We start from the raw sequence: 17,680 nt of genomic DNA on the forward strand, positions 1-17,680 counted from the left end.
CACCTGGCACTGTTGACAAAACGTCTGAACAACACACGGAACCGCACAACTTTTACAGATCGCAGCTTTATTTTCCATCTGATTCATCATCTGCAGTTAGTCTTTAATAAATACATTAGAAAATCACAGCTGTATTAACACTTGAAGGAAAAAAAAGAATCACAGCAGTGTAAAAAAAAATCTTACCAGTGGACATAAAATGTATTTTCAGTTATATGTTGCCGTTACTTTTAAATTACATCCACCAAAAAAAAAAGTAAAGCTCCCTTTTGGATACCTGTGTGAGTCCGGGCAGACCTACAACAGTGAGGATCATCGGCTCGCCGCCGCCTCTAAAGCTTTCTGCCGTTTCCACAGAGGCCTCGTTATGAAGCAGCACAAGTCGCTGCATCCCTCAAATATCCAGCCGCTGCCAAACCTAAGAAAAATGCGAGGCTAGTGTAAATAAGGAAGAGGCCGCACCTCTCCAGTTTCCCCCCCGGTCGTGGCGGAGAGGGCTCCATCAGCCTGGAGAGCACGGTGAGCCTGCGGTTGACCCACAGTAAAGGCAGTGGGGGGGGGGCAGAAGAGCGAAGGCGGCGGGCGACTGAATGTGTACATGTTTGCACAGGCCTCACTGTAATATATTTAATACTACAGTTTAAAAAAGAAAAAAAAAACTGTAGCTTTTGATTGTGTCTTTGGGATTTTTCACAGTCTGCATGTGAGCGAGAAAAGTTGAGCAGCGGTCTCTGTTTAACTCGTTTACCATGACAGTGCGGTATTGTCTGACAAGCTGTCCAGAATTTACATGTCAATGGTGTGTCGGGGGGAGGAGGGGGGCCGAGGCAACAACACAGTGCACAAGAGGGTTCACATTCACAACGGTGCAAATTCAAAACTCAACAGCAACTTTCAGTCTGAAAACACTTTTTTTTTTCCCCCCCACTCAAAAGTAATGAACACAAGTCGTCCACCTGCCAAATCATCCGGTCAGAAAACTTTTCCAGCGCGGCCACATTTTGGTTGGCGGCCGCAGCGTGCCACCCAGACAGCGCTGCCGCAGCGGGCGAGGATGTGGTGGGATTTGGCCGGGGTGGAGACCGCGTTAGGTGAAAGCTGGGAGTCCGACCTGAACGCTGACTGACGGTCCGAGTCCTGCAGACGCCTGGAGGAGGCCGAGCCGCTCACTGCAGGCAGCAGGCTGGGGAGACACACAGGCAGGCAGCGCCTGTCAGGGTCACTGCTTCTCCAAGTCATCAGTTTCAGCTCTGCAGACACACCTGTTATTACCAGTGAAATTCATTTTTTTTATTTTAGCATCTTTATCTCAAGTTACTGTTTTAGCTCCTTCTATTGTGTTTTGCCTGTCACTCACAGGGCGCACGCACACACACACAAACACGCACGCACTCAGCCACCAGCTAACGTTATCAGCATGTTTTTGGACTGTGGCTTGTACAGAATGGCCCAAGTTAGACTCAAACCCACAACATTCCTGCCTGAGTGGTGACCACTGCACCACTGTGGAACTGTATATTCAATTTGATTTTATTATGTGTCTTTATTTAGATTTTCTATTGCTTTTTAGTGTCAGTTTTATACTTCTTTTGTTATATTACTTGCATATTTAATAATTTCTTAGTTTTTTCAGCCCAGTCTAAAGTCCAAGTTGTATTTATTGTATTTTCTATCCACTCATCTTTCAATCACTCAAACCTCATTTAGCTGCAGAATTTATTTTTCTTTTCTGTGTTTTTTTGTGTCAGTGTGAATCGCTGTGAATGTACAAACCTGCATAACAACTGATGTATAAGCAATCGAGTATTTTATTAATTAAAGCCAAAGTGGATGGAAGTTTCCATTAGAGGATCTGGTGCGATTGCTGGTTTGACTGTATTTGCTCGGTTCTGCAGGCTGCAGTCAACGTGCGACACACCAAACACTCAGCCAGAGATCCACTGATGTTGCAGCTGGATTGAAGTCTGAATGCAGCACACACACCGCACACGTCAAAATAAATCCAACACAACATGTGACGCACGTCAGAACTGCTGGCCGCATCACATCTTTTTTTGTTCGCTGCTGTTTTGACTCTTCTCATTTTGACGGGCAACTGTGAGTCGTTAGCCAGTCAAGCCGACACTACGCCGACACTGAGGAAGAGTTCAGCCCAGCACACTGGAGTCTGCTCACATACATCCATACGGGCGTGTTTCCCAACCTTTTGTCTTGGAACTCTGACCAGATCAAGGCCTCTTCTCATATCTCTGATTGGCTAAAATATCAGTGAGTCAGGGCGGTCTCCTGGGTCTGTTCTACATTCTAGATAAAGGCTTATTATGGGTTTATTTGACATCTACATCTTTTTTTTTTTTTGTTTTTTGTTTTACAAACAGACATGGAAGCATCTTCTGTCTGAAACTGAAGGGATCTTTTTCTCCAAAACTTTACTGTTTATTCTTGTGCTGCACAAATCTGGATAATCATGTCATGAGTGACAGGAGTGTGACACCACCACTCTGTACTGGATAACCCAGTTCTCTATCATGACAGACTGATACCAAGGTGCTCACTCTGGTGGGAGGATTTCGACGTGAAGAGACTGAACAGATGTGACTGTCTACCACCAGGTGGTTTGCACTTCAACATCACCGCATGAAATTCACCAGTTCTCGTTGAGGTTTTGGACCTTTCTGTGTGGAGATTTGACCTTTTCTCTGTTTTCTTTACAGGTAGTTTGATTCTGTCCCAGTCAGATAACATGGATTTGAGGCAGTTTGGTGACTACATGGCCCATCTCTCTGTGATGCAGTGGTAACCTGTTCAGGGTGTTTCCTGCCTTGGCTGGGATTTTACCTTGTTATTCTAAGTTGATCAAACGATACAGATGACTGATGGACTGACAGTCCTAATGGAACTTCTATTTATTATTGTAAATTGTTACCGTTTATGTTTCCGTGTCCCTCGTGTAGTTACAGAGTCTGCAGTAACCCCAATCAAATGAACGGGAATACTGCTGTGTTTTTTTTCCCTCCTTTTTGCCTGATTTGGTGTCACCAGACAGACTTGGAACGTTGCCAGTCGGCGTGGCTGACCGAGGAGAGGTTTCATTAAAATAACAGCGGCAGAATAAGAAACCACATTCTTCGTGAAACTTGAGCAGGCTGTACAGTCACTGGTGCCCTTCCCCCTAAACCTTGAAAAAAAAAAAAAAAAAAAATCATAATTCCCCTGGAATTTCTCACTGAGAACAGGATATTGTCTGGGCTTTAGGTATCCACGGTCCATCTATGAGCTAAGCCCAGAGAATATTAGGGAATAGGCTGTGTGTATATAAATCACCACATGGGAAATTCATGTATATTAAGACTTAATTTTTCCATAATTGGTACAACGCAGCTGCGACGGGGTTATTAGGTGCTAAAAATCCACCATCTTATAGCATATACACAAAAGGAAAGTTCACAGGCACATACATGACAGGAGTAAAGCCTCTCTGTGTTTCTCTGTTGAGAGTGTCGCTCTCTTTCTGCACCAAGGCCCATTTCACAAGGCCGGCTTTACAAGGCGAGCGAGCGGCCCAGGGCCGCAGCACTGCAGGAAAATCAAAGAGCCAGGCAGCCCGGCAGGGTGGCCGGCGCAGCAAGAGAATGGCTCATATTTTACTAGTGGGAGGAGAAAAAAAAAAAAAAAAAACTCTTCAATGAAAGGACATTTCATTGCAAATTCAGGCTGCCATTCCTCGCTCTTACTCGCTCCCACCACCAAACCCTCCCCACAGTTACTTATCAGCATGACTGCGAGGTTAGAAAAACCACACGCTCGTGGCGTGAGGGACGGTTTACACAACGCAGCGGGGGGGAACTCACAGCTTCTGACCGAATCTGCAAGAGGTTCTCGATCCAGAGACACGTCCCTCTGAGTCTCCTGCATCTGGGAGGTGGATACAAACCAAATATCAACCAAAACTAACTCCAAAGTTACACTTTACACAATCTAAAGTTGCACATGTTCAGTGCATGCTCACCTTGACGTGCTTCTTGAGGTATTCTGCTCGGGTCATGAGGCCTTTAATCTGATGAGAGATTAAAACAAAAGTAAATGTGGTTTGAGAGTTTAAAAGTCTTTGTTCACCGTGTTCCTTTGGCCTGTGCTGGTAATGTGGTATCGATTACTGAGTTTCAGTGTGTAGTCTGTTAATCCAGAGCAAAAGCTGTCTGGATGTTCAAACACTTGGTTCACACACACGTCTCTCAGAAACTTTGCAAACCTAAGCAACAAAAAGTCTGCCTGTTACTATGAACTTGTTTATTTTTCATCGGCGACAAACAATTCAAGTGTTAAAAACTACTTTTGTCTCTTTAAGACCCTTTCCCTCAATATTAACTGTCTTGTGATAATCCAAATTGTGTTTCAACATTGCTTAACATGCATAAATTAACATAAATTAAGCATTAAATGCCCGTTACTGCAAACGAACCGCACTGTCTTGTGGGCTGCAGTGAGGCAGATAACTATACCGTATATATAACTATACTATACTGCTGAAAACTTATATTTGTTATTCACTTACAACCAGCAGCTGACAGTGACAGCTAAAGAATCCGAGGAGTTTAAAAGTGAATTTTATATACTTGACAATTCTCTTAATAATTTAAGTTTGGATAAGTGCTCGATAACACAATTTTCTGAACAGTGCTGTGTGTGACCAAATAAAAGAGTCATGGTCAGGTGGGCAGATGATGGACTGAGAACAAGTAAATGGTAAAAGCACATTTTACCGCTTCAGCTGTCTCAGTGCTCAATGTGTCATCTTCACCTGTTCGTGCACAGCCCAGCAGTGACGGACGACATGCATCGGTTAGATCACCGCAGGGAGAAACATGGGACTAAACGTCTTTCTCAAGGACACTTCAGCACACCGGCCGTTTGAGATTCAAGTCGGCTTGTAGGTTTAAATGACACTGTAGTCACAGGACACTGGGCTGTTTGTGGGAAAGATATGTTTCTACACCGTTACTCTGCAGTCATAAAGTTCAAGAGGGACGCCAGCAAGTCAACTGCTGTTCTTACGGCATCCCTGCATTTACAGTCTCATCTGCATGATATGTATTTTCAGTGCCGAGTTTGTTTTAATGCTGCATCTACGGATCAGAGGAAACTAAATAAGTGAGATACGGATGAGGAGTGCATGAACTCCAGGTTGTAATCAGACCACACTAATCTTCTCTGCGTCTTGCTCTATTTTTTGAAAGGATTTCATATGGTACACATGTGGAAGTACTGAGTGCTGTCATCATGAGCTGGAGGCAGCGCTTTACTGTGGTTATCAGACCTCTGGTGATGAAGTTCTCTGACTGCACCTAATACCTACTTGGATCAACAGCATGTTAGAATACAAACCCTCTGGAGGATTAAGGCAGTCACTTCTGAGGCTCGCACTGATGGGACATTCAAATCGATGACTTCCACATTGTTCCTTTAAATCACCGTCGGCATTGAGCCACGCGACTTTTTCGAATGCGGCTTTCACTCCAACTTTTTTGTGGCCACAGCGCTTTAATCACAATCCCTTTAATCAACATGTACAATAAATGAGGAAAAACTCTACCCGAGTCAGCAGAAGTGTAAAGGATACTTTGAAATCTACCAGAGTTTTGATGGTGTTTATACTGAAAGAGACACGGTGACATGATATGTGCATATGTTGAGCCACAGAGACTATACATTAACAGACAGTGGCTGGATCAAAAGCTGCGGCTCTCATATGCGAAGCCCGAATATCAAATTACAGTTAAAGTGCACTCTACAGTAGATATGAATACACATGGAGGCCAGGCATGGCAGCATGTGTTGGCTCTTTAAGGTTCTCACATGCACATATGCTTTCAATCTAGCCCTCAACCCTGCCTCACTAATGCGGCATTAGATTATTACAGCCGCATCTGAATTTACTTAGGACAAGCACCCATTAAACTTCAAATAGGGAGGTCTATGAGGCCCACTCAATCTCCTTTTGTAGTTTGGTGGTGAAAACTCATGTTAGTTGTTGGCTCGGTCACCGGCAAAACAATTAAGGAAACAAAAACAAAAGACCTTGGAGCGGGGATGACAGATGTTGCCCGTGTACTTGATGCATGTGCGAGTCAGGATTCAGGGTCCAGTTAGAGCTGGCAACGTCACTGCATCAATAAAAAGTATTCAGGATATATTCCAGCACTGTGCTCAGGTTGTAAAGCCATAGAGAAGTACGTTTCCATGCATTAATGAAAGCAATCTGTTAAAATGAGACTGGTGAATACATACAAATGAAAACAAGGTGTTTCAGTCAAAAACAAAGATGTCTTGTCTCAGAAAAAGGATGAAGTGTCAGGCTGAACAAATACATAAGGATGTGTTTTCCCTGTATAAATAATACAAATGCTGTTTTTGGGAGGTTTTTTTTAACTGAAAAGCTTTAAGTTCAAACAGTATAAAATGATCATCCATTCAAAACATGGAAACATACATTCAATGACTCATTTCTGTGGATACCTGACAAAATAAGTCTACTTTGCAATAATCAAGCTTTCCAGCTGGTTAATATTCCAGTGTGGAGACAACAGAGGCCAGCGCGTTGTCGTTTGGAGTTAGTAAGGTGCGTAATGGTACCGGCAAAGTTACAAGCAACATATAAAGCTATCTCATTATAAAGAGGACAGCGATGTATGTGAGCATGAAAGGAATTACGGATGATGAATTATGTCATTTGGCTTTTACCACAAACTCATGCACATGTGACGGGTCGCGTGACGGAGCGCCCCCTGTGCGAAGCGATCAGCCAGGGGCTTGTTGGGGTTGAGAGATAGCTATTTTCACCGTGTGCAGTCAGCCAGTCTCCCCTCCCTCGCACACTCACCTCGCTGTGGAGCAGCTCTTTCCGGCGGCCCTGGGGCTCGGCTGGAGGAGAGAGAGCGGGGGGGGAAGAGACACACAAATAATGAGAAGAGGAAGGGAGGAGACGACTCTACGGCCTAATCACCTTGTTTGCTCGAGGAGAGGTCAAATACAAGATTGGATTTTCCTAGCGTGCAGGCCGGGGGGGCTCACGGGTGGAAATGGTCCCAATGTAGGCCAGTATTTTCACAGTCTGTCATCCTGGAGGGCCGGGTGACAGAAAGTGGAGAGCATGGAGGAGGAGGAGGGCTCTGTGGCGGTGAGGCATGTTGGGAAGCTGTGCAACAAAGAGCTCTTGGCCAAACAAAGAACCAATGTTTTCTCCCAACAATCCCTCTGGTGGTATCTGCTGTGCCACACAACGAGGCTGCCCGACGCTGCAGAGACGTTTCCACTCCTACATCACCCATCGGCCGGCACACGAGACGATATTTAAACTTGCACTTTGTTCTTCATCAAACAAGCTTCTTCCCAGGGACAACAGATAATAGTTTTTATTTGTTCCAATGTATAATAGCGCAAATAAATGAGCCTGGAGTCTGAATGGGAAGCAGATGGTGGGATTTTTCGTACCACACACAGGGCGCTGGCACCGGGTCTCATCCCAGCTCAAAGCCACATCTGGATCACTGTATCCCACCTCTTCCATTAGGCCGATCTTCCAGATGAGCTCATGAAGCGGGGTCTAATGGACGCCAGGCCACAGAGAGAGTCTCTGGAGTCTCTTGTGTTACTCCTCTGTTTGTCGGCCTGTCACTTATTAAGTGGCCCCGCCTCTCTCCAAGTCTATGGCTTTGCCGGCTCTCGTCTTTCTAAGCAACTCTTTGTTTATATTCATCCCTCTCAAAGTCCTCCTGTCAGACTCTCTCTGTTTCCAGTTAAGTCTCTCTTAAAATATCTCTATATCTTTATTCCGCCTCCAAGTGGTTTTTGCCCTCTCTTTTCCAGCCGTTCCCTTGGGGATCATTTGCTTTGTTCAGTCATTTCTTGACCTGTCTGAACCCTCAACTCTAATTGAATTGCTGGCCTGGCCTGCTCATTACGCCTGCTCTCTATAATCAATTTACGTATGGCGGTGCGCTTCGAAAGGTTTTTTTTCCCCCTTTTTTTGCCCAAATTGTTTTTTTCATTCTACAACGATGGTGTGCATGCAGCGGTCACAGCATGTGAATGCAGACTGATGGTCAGATGTGGGACAACTAAATGTTTAAAATGGCTTTTTTTTTTTGCACTACACCGACTAAACAATAGTGTCTTTGAGTGGCTTATTGCTCACAGACAGCTGGGCCGACCCAGGGCGCTGTTGGAGTGGCTCAGTGACTAACATCACCAGAAGACAGGATAAATAAACAAATCCATGCATGGTAATCACAGAATTTATCTACCTGCTAGAGCCAGCAGTAGCTCTCCTAAACACTGCTGGTACACATCCAGAGCCTCCAGGTCATCGGCTCCGCTCTCCTCCTGAAAGACGAGACAACCAATCGACTTCACGTGGGATTCATCAAGAAGGAAACTTAATGCTGAAACACATTCTTACAGATCTGATTCTGGACATTTTCTGAGAGGTGTGTGTATACACACTTCGGACTACTTCAGGGTGTAATCTACCTTAATTTCTGTGTTTTGATAAAGATCACCTGAGATGTTTTATACTCATCAGGTACTCGTTTGCTGTTGTCTTGACCAGAACTGTAGAACACTGAGATGGATTTCCTGTTTCTTACCTTATAGTTTGCTACTCTCATGTATATGAATGGGGAGGCCAAACGATTAGAAACATTTACAGGCATGATGCACTGGTTTCTGGGTGAACACTGATCCTTGGAGATGTGCTTTGAAAAGCAACTAATATAAAAACTGCATGGCTGACATGCAGAAGCTTTTTATTTACATTTCCAACATTATTGTGCAGTTCAGTGCGTGCTAATTTGCAAAGCATAGATTAGTGTATTGGAAAATGTTTAATTTACAGCTCGGCACACACCTCTCTGACATGTTTGTCATTCAGCTGCTTGTTAAAAACATGACTCAGTTTCCAGCTGCTGCTGTAGCTTCGTCTGTCATGTTGCTTATGTCTAATCTACAGGGAGTCATCATCGAACCTTTGCGATCGCAGTAGAAGCCATCTCCAAAGCCGCAAGCAGTCGAGGCTGATCTTGACACATTCCTGCAGAAGATGAAGAGAAAACACTGATTCACTCCAGCAGGTGACACCAAGCATGACAGACCTATTTCTATAGAACATATTTCAGGGCAATTGAGCAATGATTAAAACAATCTTTGCTTTCAAGTGTTTGTTTAGTACAGCGCATGATCAGATGCTGACTGGAAGACACTCCTTAAGAGTCAGCTGCCTGACAGGAACATGTGTTGCTTCACCAGTGTGTGTTTACAGCATTGCTGTGGTTCTACTACCACTCCCCTGTTCACATTGAAGAGACATAAATCACCCACAGAAATGTTAGAGACACGGATTAAACCTGAGACAACCTGAAGCAACCTGAACATGTCGGAAGAACAGAACAGGAAGATTTCCTACAAATCAAAGCAGGGTCTTGTCTTGCTGGGTACCACTGTGATTTGCAAGAATAGTAAAAAACAAACAAACTAAAGTTAACTTGATGTTACTGGTAATGTAGAACTGGAGCTGATCCCTGAGGAAACAGTCTCCCATTCATAACTACAACCAATTTAAAAGCACAAATTCAATAGGCTAGTTTCTGGACTGGGTGGATCTAGAATACCAGAGGAAATCAAGATTCACACAAAAAGGACATGAAAACTCCCACAGAAACGCTCCAAAGCCTGAGATTCACTGTCACACACACTCAAGAACCCAACCTGTCCAAGGCTTTGCACTGAATGTATGTGAGCTGCGCTACATCGCTCTTTACCTCTCAGGACATCTCTGGAGGTCCGCGCCTCCTCGAAGCTCAGCTTGTAGTCTGAAGCCACCAGGGCCTTCAGCTCCTCAGCTCTGGACACATACTGGCTGACCTGCAGACAGACGTCTCACACCGACTCAGTCTCATTATGCTAATCACACCATATGCTTTTCAAGAGATACAGACACACCATATGTTATTCACAGAGAAGGAGCGAGTCCAGGAGAAGCAGCGGCGTATGAAAAAGGACTAATTGAAAACAGAGAGTAATCCATGTGTGAATGTGTGGAGGCCTACCTTCTGCCTGAGGGCATCTTTACGTTGCCGGTCCGTCTCATCTGGAGAGGGTTGAGAGAGGAGATGTTTTGCTTTTACAATTAGTGAGTTTTTTTCTCTTGCTGGTTTATTATGCTTCAATAAAGACGACTCATTGTTGAAGGGCTCAGTCCACAGACAGGATATGAGAGCGGTTGTTGCTCTTACAGTGAATAGCGGGCACAAAGTGCTCGAGGGCACTGCAGTACAGCGAGAGAGCGGCGGACCTCTCTCCCTCCTGGTCCTTCTGAACAGCCTGCAGGACCAGCTCCTTCTGAGGAGAGGAAATACAAAGTGGCATAAATGGATGCAAACTACAACAGCCATCCATGCGCGCAGAGTCATGCGTGAAGACACATATGGGGCAAACATGAGGACAACCCCGCTAACACATGTGTACACGTGTTCAGTCAGTCATACATAAATGAATCAAGCATTCCCATCCTCTCACCGCTTTAACGATGCTCTCTGCACTTGGCATGTGCTCCAGATCCACAAAGGGGTGGGTGAAGAACTCGGCGAAGGTGATCCGGGAGTCTGGATTTCTCACCAGCAGCCTCAACAGAAGGTCCCTGCAGTCCTTTGATACTCTGGCCCCGGGAGGAAGCTGGTGCACAAAACACAACCTTACCGCGTTGCACTGCGAGCCACGGGAGCATCCCGGGAAAAGGACAGCGCATTGTTGCCACCGACCCGCTGGTTTCACATCACTACTCTCTGTCAAAAGATGACCTTTACACCGTCTCTGTGAGTCCCTGCATAATGGAGCATGTGCTAATGCAATCCATTAAGTCACAGACTCACAAGAATTCAAGTCCTCCGACTTTAAAAGTGCATGTAGTGCCAACTGTTTCAGTGATTTTCTTCAATTTAGATATTAGTACAGGAAAATAACTGCAATGACTTTTATATGATGCATTTACTTGTGTATCCCACAGTTTTCACTTAAATGGCAGACTGTTGCACAGTCAGGGTGGTGAAGCTGCTGTAGTGAAATTACACACTGCACAGAAAAGCTGGAGACCCTCAAGCATGAGCGGAACAGTGTGCCATCTAGTGGTCTCACTTCAAATGGAGTCGAAAATGACTGTACTTTATCATCATATATTTCCAGACATATAGAACATAAACACACACAGATTCACACAACAAATGATTCTTAATCGGTCAAAAATAGAAATACATATGATCCACATATGGTACATAAATCTAATTATTAAGTTTTGAATATTTTCCAGATTACCTGATGACACATTCATTTCTGTAGTGATATTCAGGTTGTTTTAACTTGAATTTATTATTTTTGCAAACTGATGCTCAGTTTTCCCTAAAATCTACAAAAGATTTAAAAAGATTTTCACTTTGCCAAGATTTCTCGTTTATCCATGTAAATGTGGCTAATTTATTTGGTTTGTTCATATTTGGGAAAGTTTGGTTCTCCAAACCCCAGGACCCTTGTCTAAACCGGCTCCTTGCTGCTGTGTAGTGTTGTAGTATCTTTCTTTAACTGACTTTGAGAGTACCGGAAACTAATAAGAAATTATATCTGACATGTAAAGTGGAAATAAAGATATCCAGAAGAAATGGGAAATCCAGTTGAATTAAAAAATATATGTATTTGATGTTTTTCTGAAAGAGGCAATTTACTCTGAATTCATATGTGAGGTGAGGTCATGAAACAGGAATCACAACGAGGACTGAGAGAGTCACCTCCATATTCTCAATAGCGAACCAAACATTTAGGATTTCCATAGAAGTTATGTCCCACTGCAGCTGAGTCACTCCATTCACTGAGGAGGAACTCGAGGTTCACCACTTACCTCGATCGGCTGGTTGCTGCGGATCTTCTCCTCTAATTCGCTGTAAGACTTTGAAGCAAACGGTGCTCGTCCAAACAGAGCCTCTGCGTGGACACAGACCATGTTAGCTACACAGTCACACTACGTAACTGAATCATTTCATGCAGCTAGTAATTAAGGAAAATAAAGGATTTTCTTCCAAACGTATTTAATTCTAGCAATGATAACATGAGAAGTGAGCACACTGCATTTAAAAAAAATCAGTATTTTTAACAGCAATATAATCCTTCTGGACCTCCACAGAATGAAGCAGGAAAAGATCGTTGATGGATGTAATAAACTGTTGGACTACAGTGAGACACTGCCAGCGAGCTGCCGAGCTTTTGTGTTCAGTTTTGACTCCCACTGACAGGAACTCTTCCCGTTTCAATACAGACAGCCACTCAGTACAATCACTGCAGTGTGCTGTTATGCAATTGTTGCACAATAACTGAACTATTAGCCCCATGAAAGGGTCTATCACCAGCCTGTCTTTTTGTGATTAATCGTACAACTGTGTGTGCGATCAGCAGAGCCAGCTTTCGGTCCTGCAGGGCCAGTCCGCTGATAACTCTTTTATTTCTGACAGAAATGGGATGCTATGAATTATCATTAAAGGGGACTCACACTGCCGAACACAAAACATGTCAGACGATTCTTTTCATTGAAACCATTTTAGATGTCTGACTAGAAGCAGCGCTCACCGTAGAGGATGACTCCCACTGACCACAGATCCACCCTGGAGTCGTACTGACGCCGACACACCATTTCAGGAGCCATGTAAAGAGGAGAACCTCTCAGGACGCTCTGCTCATCCCAGGGCGACATGTACTGTGCAAATCCAAAGTCTGGGAACGAAGCACGATGCATGGAATTCAGGAGCAGCAATGGATAAGAACATCTTTGTTCAGTTAGTTGACATGGAAAGAGCACCGTCAACAGAAAACACCACAGTGACGAGCCCGAATTAAACCAAACCAACCTAATCTTTATTTGTTCTCCCCGATCAAGTACTTGGAAAAACTGATGCATAAACAACATGAACACAGATCAAACCCAGGACAGACACATCGTGGTTGGTGTTTACTGTGCTGCTCGTCTTGAGAGTTCATTCAGTAATTCTGTAGTTCGACGCAACATTTGTTCTTTCACAAATATGAATCTTAACTGCTGTTACTCTGCAAAACAACACGTCTTTCTGTAGCTTCAAGGCTACACAGCTCATTCTGTTTGCTGCTTTTCATTACCTGTGTGAAACTATCTAAAACAGCTGTCCACACTCACCAAAGCGGCTGCCTTTCTTCATTTCAGTATACTGTGAATACATCTGAGTGTACTGGTTTGCCAAATTTGTCTTGGATTAATATGTGTGTAGAGTTTGCATGTTCTCCCTGGGTGCGCCTGGGTCTTTGCAGGTCCTACAGCTTCCTCTCATATAAAAAGTCATGTTATATTAATCACAGCTAATGTAAGGGTGCTTCTGAAAAACTTTAATGTCATTGAACAATCATCGTTTTGTCAGTTATTTAGATAATCATAAGATATAAACTAAAGGTTTAAAGCACTTCTATCACTTTGATTATAGTCTTAGATTCAAAAACTAAATAAAAACATCTGATCTTAAGAATTGTTATATTTTCCTACATTGGTTTTCATGACTTAAATGCTTGAAAAGTAAAAAATAAAATAAAAAAGTTATAAATGTGTAATAAATCAAGGACATATGGAAGTTTGTTTTAATGAAAATATGGGAAATAATTAACTTTAACTTCTCACTGTGGTTATGTGTGTTTCTGCATTTCCAATTATTAAACACACACATCTGGCAAATAATCAAATTGTGCCAATCAAGATGAACATGAGGCGATAATCCCGCCTTCATCCGTCCTCGCATTCACGCCTGTGAGTTCGCTTCGACTCGATGCCCAGCAAATCCAGAAGACTGTGAAAAGATTTCTCACTGGTCAAACATCAACCTCCACACTCAAATCTCTCCTCTGCCTCTCTGTTGAATTTAGGATAAAACTCCCGGCATCGGCTTTGAGAGCATTAAACTGACAGGCTCCCGTAGATCTGCCTCCACTCATCGACTTGCTGCCTCAGGTCCATAAAGCTATGATCTGTTTTATGGCTCCAAACAGCCGCAGTGACTGAGCTTTAGCAGCCGGACTGAGGGACACTCTGACAACCTCTGCTTGGTCCACAGAGTCTCCAGACTGATGGAACAAGAGCTGGAAGACTCCTTTAAAATCAGAGAGAAAGTGTGTTCCTTACAAATCTATGTGTGGTTTGTGTTGAATGATTTTTTGTAATACGTCTCCATTTAACCATCTTATGATTGCAATATTCATCAGGATGATTTCATTGGTGTGGATGAGTGATGTGCAACAAGCGAGTGCTTTGGCACTGTTTTTCTAAGACAAAAAGTTAAAATACCCAAACAGGAAGTGGCGCCTGTGTGAAAGTAAACACTAGATATGGAAATCAGTGCGTGAGCGTTTTCTGTGTTGGGTGAGACATGAGATTACCTGCTAGTTTGAGGACTGAGCCGCTGAGCAAAATATTCTGCGGTTTCAAGTCCAGGTGCGAGATGTTTCGGTCATGAAGAAACTGGAGGGCGCAGGCTGTTTGTGCAGACAGGAGTACAATTACACACTGAAAGCAGCACAGTCGAACTGGACTCAGCACCTCACTGCACCATGTGAAACACTAACAACAACCACATCTATCTCAATGCATATGAAATATATTTGATGCTGAAAAAAGGAACAAGACGAGTTCAAACAGTTACGGAACAACAGAGTTTGTTGAAGACTCACCGATCTGCTGCAGGAAACGCTGGGCCACACGCTCTGGTAAAATCCTGCGAGAGCGAATAAAGCGGGAGAGATCTCCACCAGAACACCACTCCAGGATCAGATAAATATTCTCAGCATCCCACTGTTGAAAGACAAGAGTTCAGACACTGAAGAAAAGACTGTGCTACGTTACTACTCTGCCTATTTATGAGTATAGCCGTTAAAGAAAACGTGAAGCAGATGTGAGGCCTGGTATCTATGATGGAAGCACTACTTTCTGTGACTGGGGCTATAAATCTGCACTTTTTTAAAGATAGGTGTAGGCAATTGTGGTCTCTTGCTTTCTCTGGGCAAGGCGGGTGTTTGACAGGATGATCTTCTTTGAAACACAGGAGATGATAGAGAAAGGTTGTTATAATTTAATGTCAGACTAACTACACTCAAAAAGAAAAATGTATGAATTATTCCATTTTATGACAGTATGTGATTAGATCCTTATAAACACTTCTGTACAGAAACATCTCACACTGAGAGGACAGTCATTACTGTCCACAATAATAGAAAAGGCTTGACATGGTGTCAAGAAGTGCATTTACAACACGGCTGCTTCACATGTAATTATACTGATTGTAGTGTGGGCCCTCCCTCGAGGGTCTGGAGTCGTACCGGCTCACCTGAAAGTCCTTCAACTGGACGATATGCGGGTGTCGCACAGTCTTCAAGATTTCAATCTCTGTGAGCAGGTTTTCTGTGGAGGCCTTGTTCAGAGTCTTCTTCGAGACGACTTTCACAGCTACGACCTCTCGGCTGTTCGCCTGCAGGATCCCAACCAAGAAGTCAGCTTTACATCTTAACCACAAAACTAACGAGTGCTTTGAAAACTGTTTAAGGCATTCAAAAGTCTAATCAAAATAGGGACAACTAACTGCTTTTGTCCTGGATCTATTTCAAATGAGAGGTACTTAACCTGACTTTCATTGTTTGTTCTAAACTCTAGCACTGCTCAGCTGTGTTTAGTACTTTTTTTTCTTAGCCTGAAATTGCAAGTGAGTTGTCCTTTAATTTGTGTAACGGCCTCACATTTGTTAAACCACATCTTATTAAAATAAAGTCATCTGTAGTTCATAAAACTCTAACTCTGGGCACCTGCATCAAAACACCATTATATAATTAATAAGAACCAATAATGGCCTCAAGTCAGGAGCAAAGTGACGTGAGTTCAGATGCCTGCTATTTCCCAAAGACCCCACTGCTATAATGATTGACAGCCAACATGTGACCAGACAACGTTCAGATCATCAGACACCAGGCAGATAAGCAGTAGGTTATAAACAAAAGCGTTTGCATCCAGAGAAATTAAAAGAGAAAAACAGGAGAAAGTGGTGCTTCGCTCAGAGGTTTAATGCTGTAATGAAATGGGAAAAAAAAGTGTAAATATTGTTCACTTTGCAATTTATGACACAGAAGCCTTGACTGCAGGAGCATGTGTACTGTAGTTGGCAATATTTGACTTCACTAAAGAACAACTGATTGAAACAGAACAAAATTAAATTAAATAGGTGAACCATCATTTGATTCCCTACTGAAATCGGATGAACTTATTGAGGGAGTGGGCCACATGTTGTCGCTGACATGACACAGTCACTACAATAATACAGCGATATAATGAGACAGGCCACACTGGGCCTCATTTGGCCATACGTGACCCTGGCTGGAGACACCTCACCTTTCTGTAGGCTTTGTAGACTGTAGCATATGTACCACTGCCCAGGCGCTCTGTGAGGATGAAGTCTGCCAGTTTGGGAGGTGCAAAGCTGGAGGCCATGCTGAACACACCAACAGTAGATTCCCCAAACAAGTGGAGGCTGGAAAGTAAAACCAATCAGATAATGACAGCAAGTAAAACCTGAGATCTTCATTCACTTGAGAGCAGCTCAGAGCCCTTCATAGGATTATAGTTGAGGGATAGTCTGCCCACATCATTACACTTGAGGACAATCAATAATCTAAGTCAACTGTTTCGCTGCATACTTTAACTTTATTAATCATTTCCAGGATTTGCTGAAGGCAGCAATTCAACTTTACTGAATTAGTTTCGTTCTGTACAGCAGCAAAATTTAGACACCTAATACTAACCATGTTTGCAACTACTTAGGCGTTTGTTATCCACGGAGAGGATGAAAAAAAACATGACAAATGCCACTTAAATGAGGTGAATTTACTCTCATCTACACAAGTTACAGCTATGCTAACGCAACGCTGGCGACGTACACAAGCACAACAGGGCGATGAAACGAGTCGTCACAGCAGAATAAAACACAACGACTTCAAATATCCCCAGTTCGGACGGTGGACGCAGATCTAAGATACTCACCTGCAGTTTAGCCCGCAGCATGAGGATGAAAAGTGAATGTTTACATCGCTGCTGACAGACTGGATGTCCGCATGCGGCACTGCACCGCACAACGTCACTACGTCACTACGTCACCACGTCACGGGATGCGGTGCTGCCGCCTCGCGGCGGAGCACCGTCACTACACCCAGCGAATTTATTCTGAAAAAAATCCAAATAAATAAAACATCAAGCAACTATTCATCAAGAAGTATATCTAGAACGCAAAAAACAATTGATGTGATAATATAAAAGCCAACTCGTTTTTTCTTTTCGGTCAAAATGAAATATAAGAGAAAAATCAACACCATCATTTATTAGTGACATTACAGAAAAATGTAAAATACTTGATTCAAATGTAAAAAGTGTAATATTTATTCAATTTGTTACATATTCAGACAACTCCTGTCATGTAGGGTTATACAATTCAGTGTTTCAGAGGAATTTCTAGTAGAGTTATAACAGTGCAAGACAAAAAATTGAATAAGAATGCTAGAAACGATATATTTAATGTATAGACTATACAGTTCA

General features: G+C 43.2%; 1 protein-coding gene across 3 annotated transcripts; it reads right to left on the bottom strand.

The window, feature by feature from the left end:
- Positions 1–54: 54 nt before the first annotated feature.
- Positions 55–17,223, bottom strand: ulk3 (unc-51 like kinase 3). Of its 3 annotated transcripts, none has more exons than XM_030102013.1 (17): positions 17,132–17,223; positions 16,484–16,622; positions 15,432–15,572; positions 14,779–14,899; positions 14,488–14,583; positions 12,664–12,807; positions 11,942–12,024; positions 10,573–10,728; positions 10,290–10,395; positions 10,104–10,144; positions 9,816–9,918; positions 9,024–9,088; positions 8,304–8,382; positions 6,881–6,921; positions 4,010–4,057; positions 3,852–3,915; positions 55–1,183 (listed from the first exon to the last, which is right to left on the bottom strand). In XM_030102013.1, the coding sequence occupies exons 2-17, from the start codon at positions 16,580–16,582 to the stop codon at positions 1,167–1,169; spliced, it is 1,404 nt and encodes a 467-aa protein (XP_029957873.1). In that variant the 5' UTR covers positions 16,583–16,622; positions 17,132–17,223; the 3' UTR covers positions 55–1,166. The 3 variants fall into 3 exon arrangements, 2 of the variants coding, with proteins under 2 accessions (XP_029957873.1, XP_029957956.1); XM_030102096.1 differs by lacking the exon at positions 17,132–17,223 and adding an exon at positions 17,029–17,052; XR_003932373.1 differs by lacking the exons at positions 55–1,183; positions 3,852–3,915 and adding an exon at positions 6,079–6,164.
- Positions 17,224–17,680: the final 457 nt, after the last annotated feature.

Source organism: Salarias fasciatus, chromosome 1 (genome assembly GCF_902148845.1).
Source record: "Salarias fasciatus chromosome 1, fSalaFa1.1, whole genome shotgun sequence".
Lineage (NCBI taxonomy): Eukaryota > Metazoa > Chordata > Actinopteri > Blenniiformes > Blenniidae > Salarias > Salarias fasciatus.

Coding starts and splice junctions, on each gene's coding strand:
- ulk3 (XM_030102013.1), bottom strand. CDS start 16,582: ATGGCCTCCAGCTTTGCACCTCCCAAACTGGCAGACTTCATCCTCACA. Junction 14,584..14,778: donor GCGTTTCCTGCAGCAGATCG/GTGAGTCTTCAA, acceptor CTGCACAAACAG/CCTGCGCCCTCCAGTTTCTT. Junction 8,383..9,023: donor CTTCTACTGCGATCGCAAAG/GTTCGATGATGA, acceptor CTCGTCTTTCAG/GAGGAGAGCGGAGCCGATGA.